The sequence below is a fragment of the Lotus japonicus genome, chromosome 1 (genome assembly GCF_012489685.1).
Source record: "Lotus japonicus ecotype B-129 chromosome 1, LjGifu_v1.2".
NCBI lineage: Eukaryota > Viridiplantae > Streptophyta > Magnoliopsida > Fabales > Fabaceae > Lotus > Lotus japonicus.
Window position 1 is genome coordinate 47,278,523 of NC_080041.1, and position 14,465 is coordinate 47,292,987.

General features: G+C 36.7%; 2 protein-coding genes across 2 annotated transcripts; one reads left to right on the forward strand and one right to left on the reverse strand.

Annotated features, from left to right (window-relative positions):
* Positions 1–2,681: 2,681 nt before the first annotated feature.
* LOC130736830 (ATPase 11, plasma membrane-type-like) lies at positions 2,682–9,912 on the forward strand. The gene is made up of 22 exons (XM_057588628.1): positions 2,682–2,858; positions 2,993–3,087; positions 3,185–3,304; positions 3,393–3,491; positions 3,579–3,716; positions 3,858–3,992; positions 4,069–4,248; positions 4,325–4,531; positions 4,611–4,730; positions 4,821–4,940; positions 5,084–5,206; positions 5,286–5,390; positions 5,495–5,639; positions 7,000–7,164; positions 7,311–7,549; positions 7,734–7,766; positions 7,873–7,954; positions 8,084–8,244; positions 8,502–8,687; positions 8,770–8,952; positions 9,163–9,341; positions 9,528–9,912. The coding sequence occupies exons 2-22, from the start codon at positions 3,034–3,036 to the stop codon at positions 9,622–9,624; spliced, it is 2,871 nt and encodes a 956-aa protein (XP_057444611.1). The 5' UTR covers positions 2,682–2,858; positions 2,993–3,033; the 3' UTR covers positions 9,625–9,912.
* Positions 9,913–11,418: 1,506 nt separating this feature from the next.
* On the reverse strand, positions 11,419–14,003 carry LOC130737048 (protein NRT1/ PTR FAMILY 2.8). Its single transcript, XM_057588819.1, has 4 exons — positions 13,865–14,003; positions 13,534–13,751; positions 12,314–13,054; positions 11,419–12,147 (listed from the first exon to the last, which is right to left on the reverse strand). The coding sequence occupies exons 1-4, from the start codon at positions 14,001–14,003 to the stop codon at positions 11,419–11,421; spliced, it is 1,827 nt and encodes a 608-aa protein (XP_057444802.1).
* Positions 14,004–14,465: the final 462 nt, after the last annotated feature.

The window sequence follows — 14,465 nt, forward strand, 5'->3', positions numbered from 1 at the left end:
TGACTACTGTGAATTTAAAAAGTTGTGGTGGGGGAGGTTGTGGTGGTGGTGATTGGTGTCGGTGATGGAGGTGGTAGAGGGGGTGGGTGGTAGTGGATAACGTTTTTGAAACTAAAAACCGTAATCACAAACCATTTTTTGTGGTTTTTAAAATTAGGGTGAAATTGTTTTTAAATTAAATAAAAAAACAAATTTGGCTTCATTTTTGTCAAACACCTTTTAGTTTTTGAAAACACAAAAAAAAAAAGCTAAAAACTTGCTACCACCCCAAACAGGGAGGATAATCAGATAAAAACGGAATAAAGGCAAACAAGTATCAAGTAAATACCTTAGCATAACTCGAGGAGTATCAAACTTAGGGGAAGCTTAGAATAAAGAGATAAATAGAAAACTCAATTTCAAAGCAACAAACATATCCAAATAAGCATTTTTACCATCATTAAAAAGAGGGGATTATCAAGGAAAAATTAGTTTAAACCTCCTATACTTTAATGAATCAAAAATTTAATTATATTTCACAAATTTTGTTGAGATATACAGGCAGAGTCTTATGACCAAAAGTATGTGGGATAAAGTCGGGAGACAAGTGTTGAAAATAAGGTCTAAAGACAAAGTGTGAAGACAAAGTGTTGGAAACAAAGTATGAAGAACAAGGTCTGAAGACAATCTGAAAACAAGGTTTGAAGAACACGGTATGAAGACAAGTAATAAAGACATGGTCTAATGATAAAGTGTGAAGACATGTTAGGGAGACACAAAGGTTTTGATGAACTAAAATCTAAAGACCAGAAGTTTAAATAAACAAACATTCTGAAGGAGCGAGCAAACCCAAGAGGGACTCCAAATGGTATAATGATTCAAAATCCTATAATAAAAGCAATATTGTCATCAAAGCATTTTTCTTAAAGTTAAACTGCAATGCATTAAGTAGAAATGGACATAAAGGCCAATACATCAGTGTTCACAAAGGAAAGAGCCTAAAAAAGGACATCCTCCACCCAAAATGAATCAGAGTAGAAGAAGGTGTGTCTAGCTAAGAATTCGGCGACATAATTGTCACTCCTACGCACAAAAGAAAGGTCTACAAAATCAAAATGCGATGAAAGTAACCGACAATCACTAGCAATAGAAACTAAATAAGAGCCACCATCAGGACGCTTCTTCCATCTCTTGAATAACTGAATGCAATCAATACTAAAGCAACTCCTCCTGATCCCAATCTGAGAAGCTAAAGACATCGCCCAACGGAACGTCATAGCAACAACCACCACCGAGGATAAGACATTGTTTGGAACAACACCATTGTAGCCAACACCTCACCCTCATGGTCACGTACAACCATACGCAAACCAGGCACACAATCAAACCCAACAGAAGCATCAAAATTGATTTTCACTCTATCCTCTAGTGAATGTACCCAGCTCGTAGACAAGCCCACATTTGTTCGTGAAAAGCCTGCGCCAACGACGCCTTCTCACGCAGATCATAAATTATAAATTAAGAATTAAAAGATAAAAAATATAGTGATGGTAAATTTAATTAAAAGAAGATAAATAGTATATATTGAATTATAAAAATTTAGTCAAAAAAATGAAACAGTTTTAGTCAATTTTAAAATAAAATCTCATTAATAAATTTGCTATTTTTTTTAACAGAGTGTTCACTTTTAAAAAAACATTACTTGAAAGGATAAATTTTATTAATTTTTCATTGTCCATGTCATATCTAGGGATGTAAATAGGTTGGGCTAAGCTTTGCTTAAAAAAGCATGATTCACTTTAAAAATTCAAGTCATAAGACTGACCTGTTACTTATTATAGACTTTTTTTTAGGCCTGAATCTTTTGAAAACCTGACCTGACCTCAGGGCCTCCAAAAAGAAGGGTCCCAAAAAAAATTCCCACTAAACTTTCAAAAAAAAAAAATTTAATAGTTCCATTCAAGATCAGTTCTGTACTTCTATATTTAAGAGCTTAACTAGCATTGGAATGTTGAAGGTTTCCTTGGGTACTTCTACCTAATTCACTAGATAAGTGAATATTAATTGGTGAACCAATTAACTCTAAAATAACCCAGGGCCTCCAAAATGTCGGGACCGACCCTCCCTGACCTGATAACCTAAAAAAAATCTACTTTATAATAAGACATTTAAGTAGACTAACAATTTATTTGTAAATCTGTGAACAAACTTATAAGCTAACAAGTTAAAGTATATTAAAATCATTATAACGTCAAAGTGAAAGTAAATAGATCATTAGTTGATTCTGAAGATTTTTATATGGTTAAACCCTTAACAATTTAACATGATATAATTTTAAGATATTATTATAATCCGTAATTCTTACCATAATCCGTGCCGTACCATCCACATGGTGCAGGTGTCATATCTTATAAGGTATAACAAAAATAACAAATATAATAATAATAATAATAATAATAATAATAATAACATAAGTGTGAGATTAAGCACTAGTTAACCTAGTAAGTTAAATTAGCAGATATGTGATGATATTCAATTATTCATTCTGATTCAGCCATTCAGGAACATGAGTCTTTTCAGCTGATTCCTTTCCACAAAAAAAAAAAGAGAAGAATAATAAAGTAATAATGACAGAAAAAGTTGGAAAGAAAAAACAATGAAAAAGGAAAGAAAAAGACAAAAGGAGGAGTTATGGTTGTGACTTTATGAGGTGTGAGTGGTGACTGACTGTTACTGACTCTACTTATCCTCCTTCCATGCTTCCATTTCCATTTCCATAGGCGTTTCATTCATCTTAATCGATGTTAACGTTGTTGTTCTTCTTCTTAGTTTGAAAAAACAACCTTAAATCCCTAGAAGACTAATAACAATTTCTTTCGGTGTGTAACTCTAACAAAAATTCATAGTTTTATTCTTGTACTTTTGTGACAGCTTTCGAGGTTTGTGCTCTGCACGCAGTGTGCTGTTTTTTTTTAATCAGGAATTTTTTTTTGTATATATATATGTTTTGTAGTGAGAGAGAAATCATTTGGAAGAGGTAGAGGAGGAGGAACCATGGCGGAGAAGCCTGAAGTGTTGGAGGCTGTGTTGAAGGAAGCTGTGGATTTGGTAACTAACCAGATCTGAATGTTTGTTTCTTTGTTTTGTTCTTCTTTGCTGTGGTTTCTTTGTTTCATTGTGTGTGTTTGTGTTTGTGTGTTTGCAGGAGAATATACCTATTGAGGAGGTTTTTGAGAATCTGAGATGTAGCAAAGAAGGTCTCACCAATGCGGCTGCTGAAGAGAGGTTGCTCATTTTCGGCCACAACAAGCTCGAGGAGAAGAGGGTTAATTAATTCACACTTAATTCACTCTTGTTTCGGCCGCGTGGATTTCGCGGTGAATTATAATATCTTTTTGGTGTTTTTTTTTCAGGAGAGCAAGTTTTTAAAGTTCTTAGGGTTTATGTGGAATCCTTTGTCTTGGGTCATGGAGGCTGCTGCTATAATGGCAATTGCTCTTGCCAATGGAGGAGTAAGTGGAGTGGACTACACTCAGCTTATTTGGGAGTGTTCTTAATTAATGACTGTAATTTTTACTGATGAGATGATTTTTATGCAGGGCAAGCCGCCGGATTGGCAGGATTTTGTGGGGATCATCACCTTGCTTGTCATCAATTCAACTATTAGTTTCATTGAGGAGAACAATGCGGGTAATGCTGCAGCAGCTCTCATGGCTCGTCTTGCTCCGCAAGCAAAGGTGTCAAATTTTGATTCTTTCAGTTTGATAAAGTGTGCATTTTTTTTATATTGGTGCTTTAAAATCTTTGCTCTGGAAAGGATTCAACTTTTATTTTTGTTTTCGTCTCATATTTTCATTTGTAATTTCTGTGTTGTGAAGGTTCTTCGAGATGGTAGGTGGAGTGAGCTAGATGCGGCGGTCCTAGTACCTGGTGATATAATCAGCATTAAGCTTGGTGATATTGTACCAGCTGATGCTCGACTTCTTGAAGGGGATCCTTTGAAAATTGATCAGGTGTCTATTGTTTTATCCCTTACGTGCTAAATGGTTCAATTACACCCTGTTTTAACCTATGCCATGTACCTTTCAGTCTGCACTTACAGGTGAGTCTTTGCCAGTGACAAAGGGCCCTGGAGATGGTGTGTATTCTGGTTCTACCTGCAAACAAGGAGAGATTGAAGCTGTGGTCATTGCAACCGGTGTTCATACCTTTTTTGGGAAAGCCGCTCACCTTGTAGATACCACTAATCAAGTTGGTCACTTTCAAAAGGTATCACGAAGGCAGACACAATTTTTCTGGCATTATAAAATTTTGTTCAGGTGTTATATTTTCTGCTGTTGTTTAGGTCTTGACTGCAATTGGGAATTTCTGCATATGTTCAATTGCTGTGGGGATGATTATTGAGATTATTGTTATGTACCCCATCCAAGATCGAGAGTACCGTCCTGGAATTGATAACCTTCTTGTACTTCTTATTGGGGGGATTCCAATTGCCATGCCCACTGTTCTCTCGGTGACCATGGCCATTGGTTCTCACAGGCTATCTCAGCAGGTTGGTTAGGTCCCTTCAATCGAGTATGTTTGGTAAAAATGGTTAAGAATTAATGGTTAATTGGATATACTGTTTGCAGGGAGCTATCACAAAGAGGATGACAGCTATTGAAGAGATGGCAGGAATGGATGTGCTTTGCAGTGATAAGACTGGGACTCTAACATTAAATAAGCTAACTGTTGACAAAAATCTTATTGAGGTCAGGCGATGAATGGTTTTACTAGTTGTTATAAGATCGAGCCTTTTGTAAAATATAATAGTTTTCTGATTATTCTTTTTGACAAATAAGGTCTTCGCAAAAGGAGTGGATCCAGATACTGTTGTTTTGATGGCAGCTCAAGCTTCGAGACTTGAGAATCAAGATGCAATAGATACTGCCATAGTATCGATGCTGGCGGATCCAAAGGAGGTTAGTCAATTATATATCATTCACTGTGATTCTTCCAAAAACTTATATTTCATAGCTGCATGCCTGCAACTCTAATCCTCACATGCTTACAATATTTGATGTATTTGTATAATAATTTTCTTTCCTGACCAACTGCTATAAAGGCGCGTGTTGGTATCCAAGAAGTACATTTTCTTCCTTTCAATCCTACTGATAAGCGGACAGCATTGACTTATATTGATCGTGATGGTAAGATGCATAGAGTTAGCAAAGGTGCTCCAGAACAGGTAATTTAGTAACGATTTCCTCTGAAGTTTCTGTTAAAGGTTGGTTTATTCTCATTCTTTTTTGTACCATTGTTGCTAGATCCTTAATCTTGCACACAATAAGTCAGACATTGAACGTAGAGTTCATGCAGTGATAGACAAATTCGCAGAGCGTGGTTTACGATCCCTTGCAGTGGCATACCAGGTAATTGATTCATTGCACGCTCTCCGGCTTGATCATTTGGCGAATTTGTATACCTACATTTTATGCTAGAAATATTTTTTCTAAGGTTTCTCCAATTTACACAGGAAGTTCCAGAGGGACGAAAAGTGAGCCCCGGAGGTCCATGGCAGTTTATTGGCCTTATGCCTCTGTTTGACCCACCTCGGCATGACAGTGCAGAAACGATACGGAGGGCACTGAACCTTGGAGTGAATGTCAAAATGATTACAGGTCTATTACAATTACACATAACAGTGAAAACCCTTGAGTTGCTTTTAGTTTGGCACTAAAATAACTTTACTTATCGGCTTAAATACTCTTTTGGTCCTTAAAATTGTAAAGGGAATCAAATCTGATCCCTGTAAAATTTTCACATCAAATTGGGTCCCTAAAATTGTTTTTTTAATCTAATTAAATCCTTTTGCTCAATTTTGACTAGTCAACGGTCCAGTGGAAAGCCTAGTCAGCTAAGGATGGCCACATGTATTTTTTTTCACATCAATTTTAGTCCTTTAAAAAATATTTTAATCAATTTTAGTCCTTGTTCTTCCACCTTCCTCTTCCACCTTCTTCCTCTTCCTCCATAACTCAAATCCTTAAATCTAGAAATTCAAAACCCTAAAAAAACTATATGTTCATCACATTCACCTTGTTCTTCCTTTTGAATTTATGGGATTTGAGTTATAGAGGAAGAGGAAGAAGGTGGAAGAGGAAGAAGATGAAGGTGGAAGAGGAAGAAGATGAATGTGGAAGAACAGGGACTAAAATTGATTAAAATACTTTTCAAGGGACTAAAATTGATGTGAAAAAGTCAACGTGGTCGTCTTTAGCTGACTAAGCTTGCCACTGGACCGTTGACCGGTCAAAATTGAGCAAAAGGAGTTAATTAGATTAAAAAAAATAATTTTTGGGACCCAATTTGATGCGAAAATTTTACAAGGATCAGATTTGATTCCCTTTACAATTTCAAGGACTAAAGTGTTATTTAAGCCTTACTTATCTACCAAAAAAAATAACTTTACTTAAAATCTAGTTAATTTCTAAGCTCAGGAACAAGCAGTTGCATTCAACTGATGCAAGTTTAGTCTTGTCAAATTTGGTAGTCCAGTACTGTTGCTCGTTATTCTGTGATTAAGCAAATATTATTGGCCACATAAACTTCTTGTGCATATTGCTTAAGAGTCATGATTGAAGTTGATTTGATCTGAGTTAAAAGTTAAAAACAAACATTCACTAGTAAATGAAGGGAGACATCTACACAACCAGGTCATCATGAACATCCTGTAGTGAAAGAATTTTTGTGAGGCATGGTATCCACCTGAAACTGGCTTTTCATTTGGATTCAAAGTAATGGATTATTTTCCCACATTACCTTGAAACTTCTGTTTTACCTCATTAACCCCATATCCTCCCTCTAATTTTTATTTATACATTCTCCTTCAGTCCTTCTTAACTTTCTATTGACTTCTTTTATGCATGTAGAGTAATCAATATGATTTCCAACTTTGCTACATTATGATTTATTTTTCTGACCTTATTGTCTCATATCCTCCTCCTAATTTCATTTACATATCCTCCTTCACCTTATCAGGGGATCAGCTAGCTATAGGAAAGGAAACAGGCCGTCGTTTGGGAATGGGTACCAATATGTATCCGTCATCTGCATTGCTTGGGCATGATAAGAATGAATCCATTTCAGCCTTACCGATTGACGAACTCATAGAAAAAGCCGATGGATTTGCTGGTGTCTTTCCTGGTATGTTTTTTATGTTGATCAATTCAATTGATTGTTTTTATTGTTTGACATAACTGGATGAAATATTAGATATCAGTTGGGACTCGGGATAATTAAGCAGCATATTGTTATTTTTCTCATATTAATTGGTTTATATATTTTGCCAGAGCACAAGTATGAGATTGTCAAGCGTTTACAAGCAAGGAAACATATCTGTGGAATGACTGGTGATGGGGTGAATGATGCGCCTGCACTCAAAAAGGCAGACATTGGGATTGCTGTTGCTGATGCAACTGATGCAGCTAGAAGTGCTTCTGATATTGTTTTAACAGAACCAGGCCTTAGTGTTATTATTAGTGCTGTGTTGACCAGCCGAGCTATATTCCAGAGAATGAAAAATTATACTGTAAGCGATATCTTCTTAATAGTTTTGTACTTTTTTTTAATGATCCCCCAAATATACGTATCCTGTTATAGTAATCCATCACTATTAATTTTTAGGATTTTTTTTGTTCAGGCCATATGCACTTGAGCTAATACGAGTGCGTATAATGCCATTGTTTGACCCATTTGTTTCGTCTTTCATGCAGATTTATGCTGTCTCAATTACAATTCGTATTGTTGTAAGTGAATTATATTCCAGCTCTGAAATATACTTTCTACTTTAGGTGTCACCATTCCTTTGATCAGTCTCTTATTCTGTATTTTACATCTTTGACATGCTTGCAGCTTGGTTTCATGTTGCTGGCTCTTATATGGAAGTTTGACTTTCCACCTTTTATGGTGCTTATTATCGCCATTCTAAATGATGGTTTGTTGTTTCTTTTCTCCTACTATAGCATGCCCCTTTCTAGTCCTGAGCTATATTGGGAGCTAATATTGTGATATATATCCATAAATATATATATATATATATATATATATATATATATAATTGCAGGTACTATTATGACAATTTCTAAGGATCGTGTAAAACCATCACCTCTGCCAGATAGCTGGAAGCTAGCTGAAATATTTACTACTGGCGTTGTGCTTGGATCTTACTTGGCAGTGATGACTGTCATATTCTTTTGGGCAGCATACAAAACAAATTTCTTCCCGGTATATCTATTGATATTGTTGGTTTCAAAATATTTTCTAGTTTAATTAAATTTGGTTATACTTATATCAGAGTGTATTGTGTGAATTCTTGTATGCAACTTTATCGCATGTGGTATGTATTCTAGTGTATGACTGTTATAATTTAAAGTTTCCTAATTATGTGCGTCAATGTCAATTTCTGCCTTACATGGATTCTGTTTGTTGTTTCTATCTAGTTAAAATGTCTCATTCATTTTTCATGCCTGCTATTTGTGCAGCGGGTATTTGGAGTCTCTAGTCTTGAAAAAACTGCTCATGATGATTTCCGAAAACTAGCCTCTGCAATCTATCTTCAAGTGAGTACTATTAGTCAGGCCCTAATATTCGTGACTCGGTCTCGAGGTTGGTCATATGTTGAACGTCCTGGTATCTTGCTGATGACAGCTTTTGTGATTGCACAACTGGTAAGCCAAATAACCCTTACTCTGCTGCAACGTTTTTCAGCCATATCAAGGATGACTTTGGTGATTGATATGCTGTTTGCAGATTGCCACTTTGATTGCGGTGTATGCAAGCTGGAGCTTTGCTGCCATTGAAGGCATAGGTTGGGGTTGGGCTGGTGTAATATGGTTATATAACATAATATTCTACATCCCTCTTGACATCATCAAGTTTCTCATTCGATATGCTTTAAGTGGAAGGGCATGGGAGCTTGTCATTGAGCAAAGGGTAAGTAAAGTTTTTTCATTGAGTTTGTTTGGAGGCCAACCAAAGAGCAGTTATTGGAGCTTATCTAGTGCCTTTTTTTAAGTAAAGATACTCCAAGAAGTGCTCTTTGGTTGGTATCCAAACCTGCTATACAAGGAACACATTAGATTGCATTCGTGCGCTCATGGATTTCATTGGCTTTGTGCGCTCATGGCTTTTATTGTCATGTAGATTGCATTCACAAGGCAAAAGGACTTTGGAAAGGAACAAAGGGAACTTCAATGGGCGCATGCACAGAGGACATTGCATGGATTACAACCACCTGACACCAAGATGTTCCCTGAGCGCACACATTTCAATGAACTCAATCAAATGGCCGAAGAAGCTAAGCGGAGAGCCGAAATTGCAAGGTATGGACAGCTATAATTTTAAGCAATTGCATTTTTTGTTTAATAAGGAATTTAATTGGGGAAATAACATCATAACATTGCCTGCATGTGGCATACGAGGAAGTTGTGAGTTTGAATCTATTCCATTCAAGTAGGATATAAGTTGCAAATAACTGTGATTATTTGTTTCCTAATACTTGTTTGCAGGTTGAGAGAACTGCATACACTAAAAGGTCATGTAGAATCAGTTTTGAAATTGAAGGGGATTGATGTAGATACAATTCAGCAAGCATACACAGTGTGAAGAGGCTATATATTTGAATACACTGCTGAGAGAGGAATGGAATGTATGGTGATTAGGTTCAATGTCCTTTTGCTGTTTGGAGCACATTAAAGGAGTGCTTTTTGTAAGGTCTATCTTTGCATCTCATTTCATGTTAATACTAGATCTGTTACTTGTTCTCTACAATTTTATAATGCAACAGAGAGACGTTCATCTTCTATCCTTCTGTACCCAATTTTCCCTCGTACTTCCCTTTCAATCCCTTCAAACTTCGATCTTAAACATATAAGAGAATCATGTTGTCTTAAATTGGGGTTCATTTATTTTTTATGTCTTTTAACTGTCATTTAGGTTTTAATGTTTTATAAATGTCAGAGAAGCATGTTATCATATAGTTTAAGCATATTTCTTAGTTGCTGTCATTTGCTGTAATCAGGGCTTTTACAATTTTATTAGTTCTCTCTATGTAAATGCATATGATATGAATCATTCCTTAGAAAAAGTGCCTTATGAAGTATTGATATAATTGTGATTTTTCTGGATCTCTTTTTCTTTTCACTTATTTCTTTTTCAAACGTTCCCATCAAATCGTTCATCTTTTCCTCACATTATGTTCCTTTTCTCTTTTCTCTATCATTCATGTGTCATTTACCCAACAATAAAATTTTTAGGATAATTAATTCATTAAATGCTCTAGAGTTTGATTCTCTTGCGTGAGAGGCTGCGTTCCTGCACTGCTTTTCAATTAACTTTTAGTGTTTTGATATTTGATAGGACTTCTTTCGTGGCTTTGTTCACAATTTCACGCCTCACATTTATTAGAATTGTATAGCACATCTAAAGATATGCAATTGTGCACGTTAGTGTTGTATTAATATTTAATAATATAACTGGATTTGATTGATCATATTGAAAGGGATTTTGGTCACCTGCCACGATGGTGCATAAAATTGATTTTAAAATATAAACGTATCATTTTATGATATAAATCAACAGCTAAGGTTCATGCAGTTCAACTAATGAACTCCAGAGGATTGTAATCCTTTTGAATGGTGTGGCCCATTGCAGAAACTCCGCCATTGGATGTGCCTTTGTAATCTAAGCCACTCGATGAATTTAATTGCACCATAAAGCTGCTTTAGGCAAATAACTCGTTCTGCCATCTCATGATTGAGAATAAACCTGAGCAAAAACCTCTACATGCTGCCCTGTTTAAAGGTTGTGACATTGAGCCATTCACATTAAGTTTATGCCAAGTTGGAGGTGGAAAACTCCATATCCAATTAGTAACTGGGACTCCTAGCCGCACCCAATATGTGTTACCTGTATGATTTCCATCTGTGAGGGCTCTGAGAATAACACTATTAACATCGAACTCGCCTTGATTAAACACCACATTGTTCCTCTCCTTCCAAATACTCCATAGAAGAGATCCGAAAAACTGACCCCAATCACACACTGCAGAATTAAATTTCTTATCTTATAGCACCAATTCAATCCATTGGACCAGCTCTGCATTGTGAAATTCTTGGATCCAATTGTGGTGGAGGTGCATTGAGGGAAGGTCGTGGCATCGATTTAGAGTTCGCACTAGAGCTTTGAAAATGAAGCTAAGATACCATATCGGTGAGATAAATTGAGAGAGAAGATAGTAATTGAAATGAATGGTTTCATTACTTGTGTAATAGAATGAACAAACTATTTATAGTAGTTCTAAGTGCTAAAAGAATACTAACTATAATTACAACAAGAAAAAAACCATGAATATTGGGATTTTATTATCTAGCATGGGAAAATGTGACATGATACTACCCATCATCTAGTGCCATTTATGCCTATTGCATTCTCCTCATCCTCTGTGTTATCTCCCATCCTACCTTCTTTTGAACCCTCTTGCTGCACTTCCCTTGTCCCAGTATCCTTGCTGTTGTTGATCACATAACTGCTAGCAAAGAAATTGAAGTACAGGAAATTCAAACCCCCCAATACAGCAATGACATAATAGTAGTACTCAAGCCTGTTCTTGTTCAAATCATGACTACCTAGCCAGGGTGTTCTTCCTTTGAGTGATGTTATTTTGTGAATGATGGTCACAATCAAGGAACCTATGTAGTTCGCAATGGACATGCTCAGAAAAAACACAGCCCCAGCAACGGTCCTCATGCTCTCCGGCATCTGCATTGTAAAGAACTCCATTATAGCAACAGCAGCAAATGCCTCATTTAGACCGGACAACGCAAACTGCGGCAGCAGCAATGCAAAGCTGGTGGGTGAGACGAACGAGCCGAGTCTTAAAGCCGAGTCACGGCGCTTCTTCTCAACAGTTGCTGCTACCAGCATGCACAGAATAGATAGCAGAATCCCAATTTTTATTCTCTGCCCTACGGTCAATCTTTTAGCCCTTGTAGACATTCTCTTTGTGAGAGGAATGTAGATGCATTCATAAATGTAGATCCAAATTGAAAGTGCTATCATTGATGACAGGTTCATCCACCCTGGTGGGACTTTGAAGTGGGGTCCTAAAGACCTGTTTGTTTGTGCAACCTGAAACCGTGACGGAACCAGAAACTTGAAGTAAAAAATCAACATAAGTATAAAAATGTAAGGGTGCAATCGACTACTGTATTGAATACTACTCTGTTAAGGAAAAAAAGTACTATTGAGGGGGTGACAGCCCCAATTGTAATGTATATGTGGTTTAGTCCCTGACCTGAAGCACTCCAAAAGTGTTCTGCTGGTCCATGACAACGAAACAGAAAATTCCAGTTACCCAAACAGGAAGAATTCCCAGCAAGCATTTAAAGTCTTCCACATTCTGCAAACTGCAAAGCCTCCATGCATTTTTCGTAATCCCTTGGTCGTTTAATTCACTTGGAGCAGCAATGATAGCAGCCTTGTTAAAGAATTTGAACCTATCTGTGGGAGCAACAAGTCTTTTATTTTCCAAGTCTAGATGAGGGTCATAAAAGGCTTTTCCTTGACTCTGCAGTTTGCGTTTTCGACACGCTGCTACAATCACTTTAGCCATGTCTGGGAAGATGCTCCCTTGAGGTTCTTTGCAAATGTAAGTGTGGAGACCAAGCAAGAAGATGGTTATGGAGACAGCAAGACAAATTGTTGGGATTGCAAAGCCTAAAGTCCAGCTCACATTTGTTTGGATGTACACAACACCAGTGAGAGCAATAACGAGTGCAATGGTGAAACTGAAGTACCACCAATTGAAGAAGCGCTCCAAGTTTGTTCTTCCTTTCTCAGTATTAGTGTCGAATTGATCCGCGCCAAAAGCAATGTTGCAGGGCCTGATGCCGCCAGCGCCTATGGATAACAGTCCCAGAGCTGCAAAGAGGACTCCTAGTTGCCAATCTTGTGGCTCTTTGCAATTGGGTGGCTGCTCGCAGGTAGGGGGTCTCAATTGATGAATACCTGCTGTTAGGGTCATGGTCAATATACCCTGTCAAATGCAGTACAAGATCATGATGGTAGAAAAATTGGTAGGTGAATTTGTTCATTCTAAGGTTAGGCTAGTGAAAACTGAAAACAATAAACTTGGGATTCTAAAGTCAAGATCAATTCTAGGGGAATTGTTTTCTGAATACCTTCTGTATATAAGAATTGATTATGATGAAATACAAGTTTATTCAAATATATGCTATGCTAGTGGTATCAAATGGAATCCAAGCTGGTGACTTATACATAAACCCAACAAAGATTGATATATATGAGAATAGCTGAAGCAATAAAGAAGTTGAAACCTCCATTCAGTACAAAATCATGATGGTAAAAGTTGGTAGTTGAATTTGTGCATTTTGAGGTTTTTATATTATTGGTCATACAAAATTAGACTAGTAAAACAATAGACCAAGGAAAGTATTATATGCACATATGGCAAGAGATTAAGAAAAATGTTGCTATTAGTGATTAATTGCTTACCAGAAAAGATGCAAAAGAGCCATAGAGGAGGGTCCGAAACCTTCCCAGATAAGAATCAGAAATGAATGCTCCAGCTATTGATGCAATGTTGGAGGATCCACTCCAAATTTGCACCACATTAACAACAAAAATGCCACCCAGGTTGTAATTTGTAAGCAGGTACACTGTTATATTCGATATCAAACTCATCGACGCCAATTTCTCGAACGATTCATTGGCTGTCACATGGAAATTGGAATGCAAAGCAAAGAAGAAGAAAAATCAACAACTCGCAAACAAGGAATATTATGTTTGATAAAGATTGCCAGATTGGTTGGGACATGGGAGGTACCAATGATATATTTGATGGCTCTCCATCCTCCAGCTTCTTTTGATGAAGAAGTAGAAACAACAGAGGGAGGAGGTGGTTGCTCATCTTCTATTTCAACTGTAAAAGGAGAATTAGTTCTGGTACTAGTCACATTCTCCATTCTGTATTTTTTCTTATCTCAGTTCAATTCATTGTACATCATATTCTGTGTTTGTTTTGAGAAGCTCAAACATTGATAATGTAGAGATTTTTGAGCAATTCTTTATGGCTGATTGTTTGCAAAGTGGTTTAATCTCTGAGAACTTATGAACATAGGTTGCATTGTATGTATGTGTGGGTGATTCACATAGGTTGCATTGTATGTGAGAAGACTTGGAATTGGGAGATGGGATTCGAAAATGTAGTTTTTGTTAGGACTTTAATCACTCTGATCCTATTTTTACGAGCAACCATTTCTTTCTTTTTGCCATGAGCCAAATGCGGATTATGTTGGTTAGACTTTTATTTTTCTTCTAGTAGTTCACTGCCGTTGATGTGTGTAACTTGCACTCAGCAGTACATGTAGCATTTATTTATCATGAAATTATTTTATGTGGGCACTTGATAGGTTTTCTCTCTTAAC

Coding starts and splice junctions, on each gene's coding strand:
- LOC130736830 (XM_057588628.1), top strand. CDS start 3,034: ATGGCGGAGAAGCCTGAAGTGTTGGAGGCTGTGTTGAAGGAAGCTGTG. Junction 3,305..3,392: donor ACAAGCTCGAGGAGAAGAGG/GTTAATTAATTC, acceptor TTTTTTTTTCAG/GAGAGCAAGTTTTTAAAGTT. Junction 4,731..4,820: donor TTGACAAAAATCTTATTGAG/GTCAGGCGATGA, acceptor TTGACAAATAAG/GTCTTCGCAAAAGGAGTGGA.
- LOC130737048 (XM_057588819.1), bottom strand. CDS start 14,003: ATGGAGAATGTGACTAGTACCAGAACTAATTCTCCTTTTACAGTTGAA. Junction 13,752..13,864: donor AGCCATCAAATATATCATTG/GTACCTCCCATG, acceptor TCCATGTGACAG/CCAATGAATCGTTCGAGAAA. Junction 13,055..13,533: donor GCTCTTTTGCATCTTTTCTG/GTAAGCAATTAA, acceptor TGCATTTGACAG/GGTATATTGACCATGACCCT.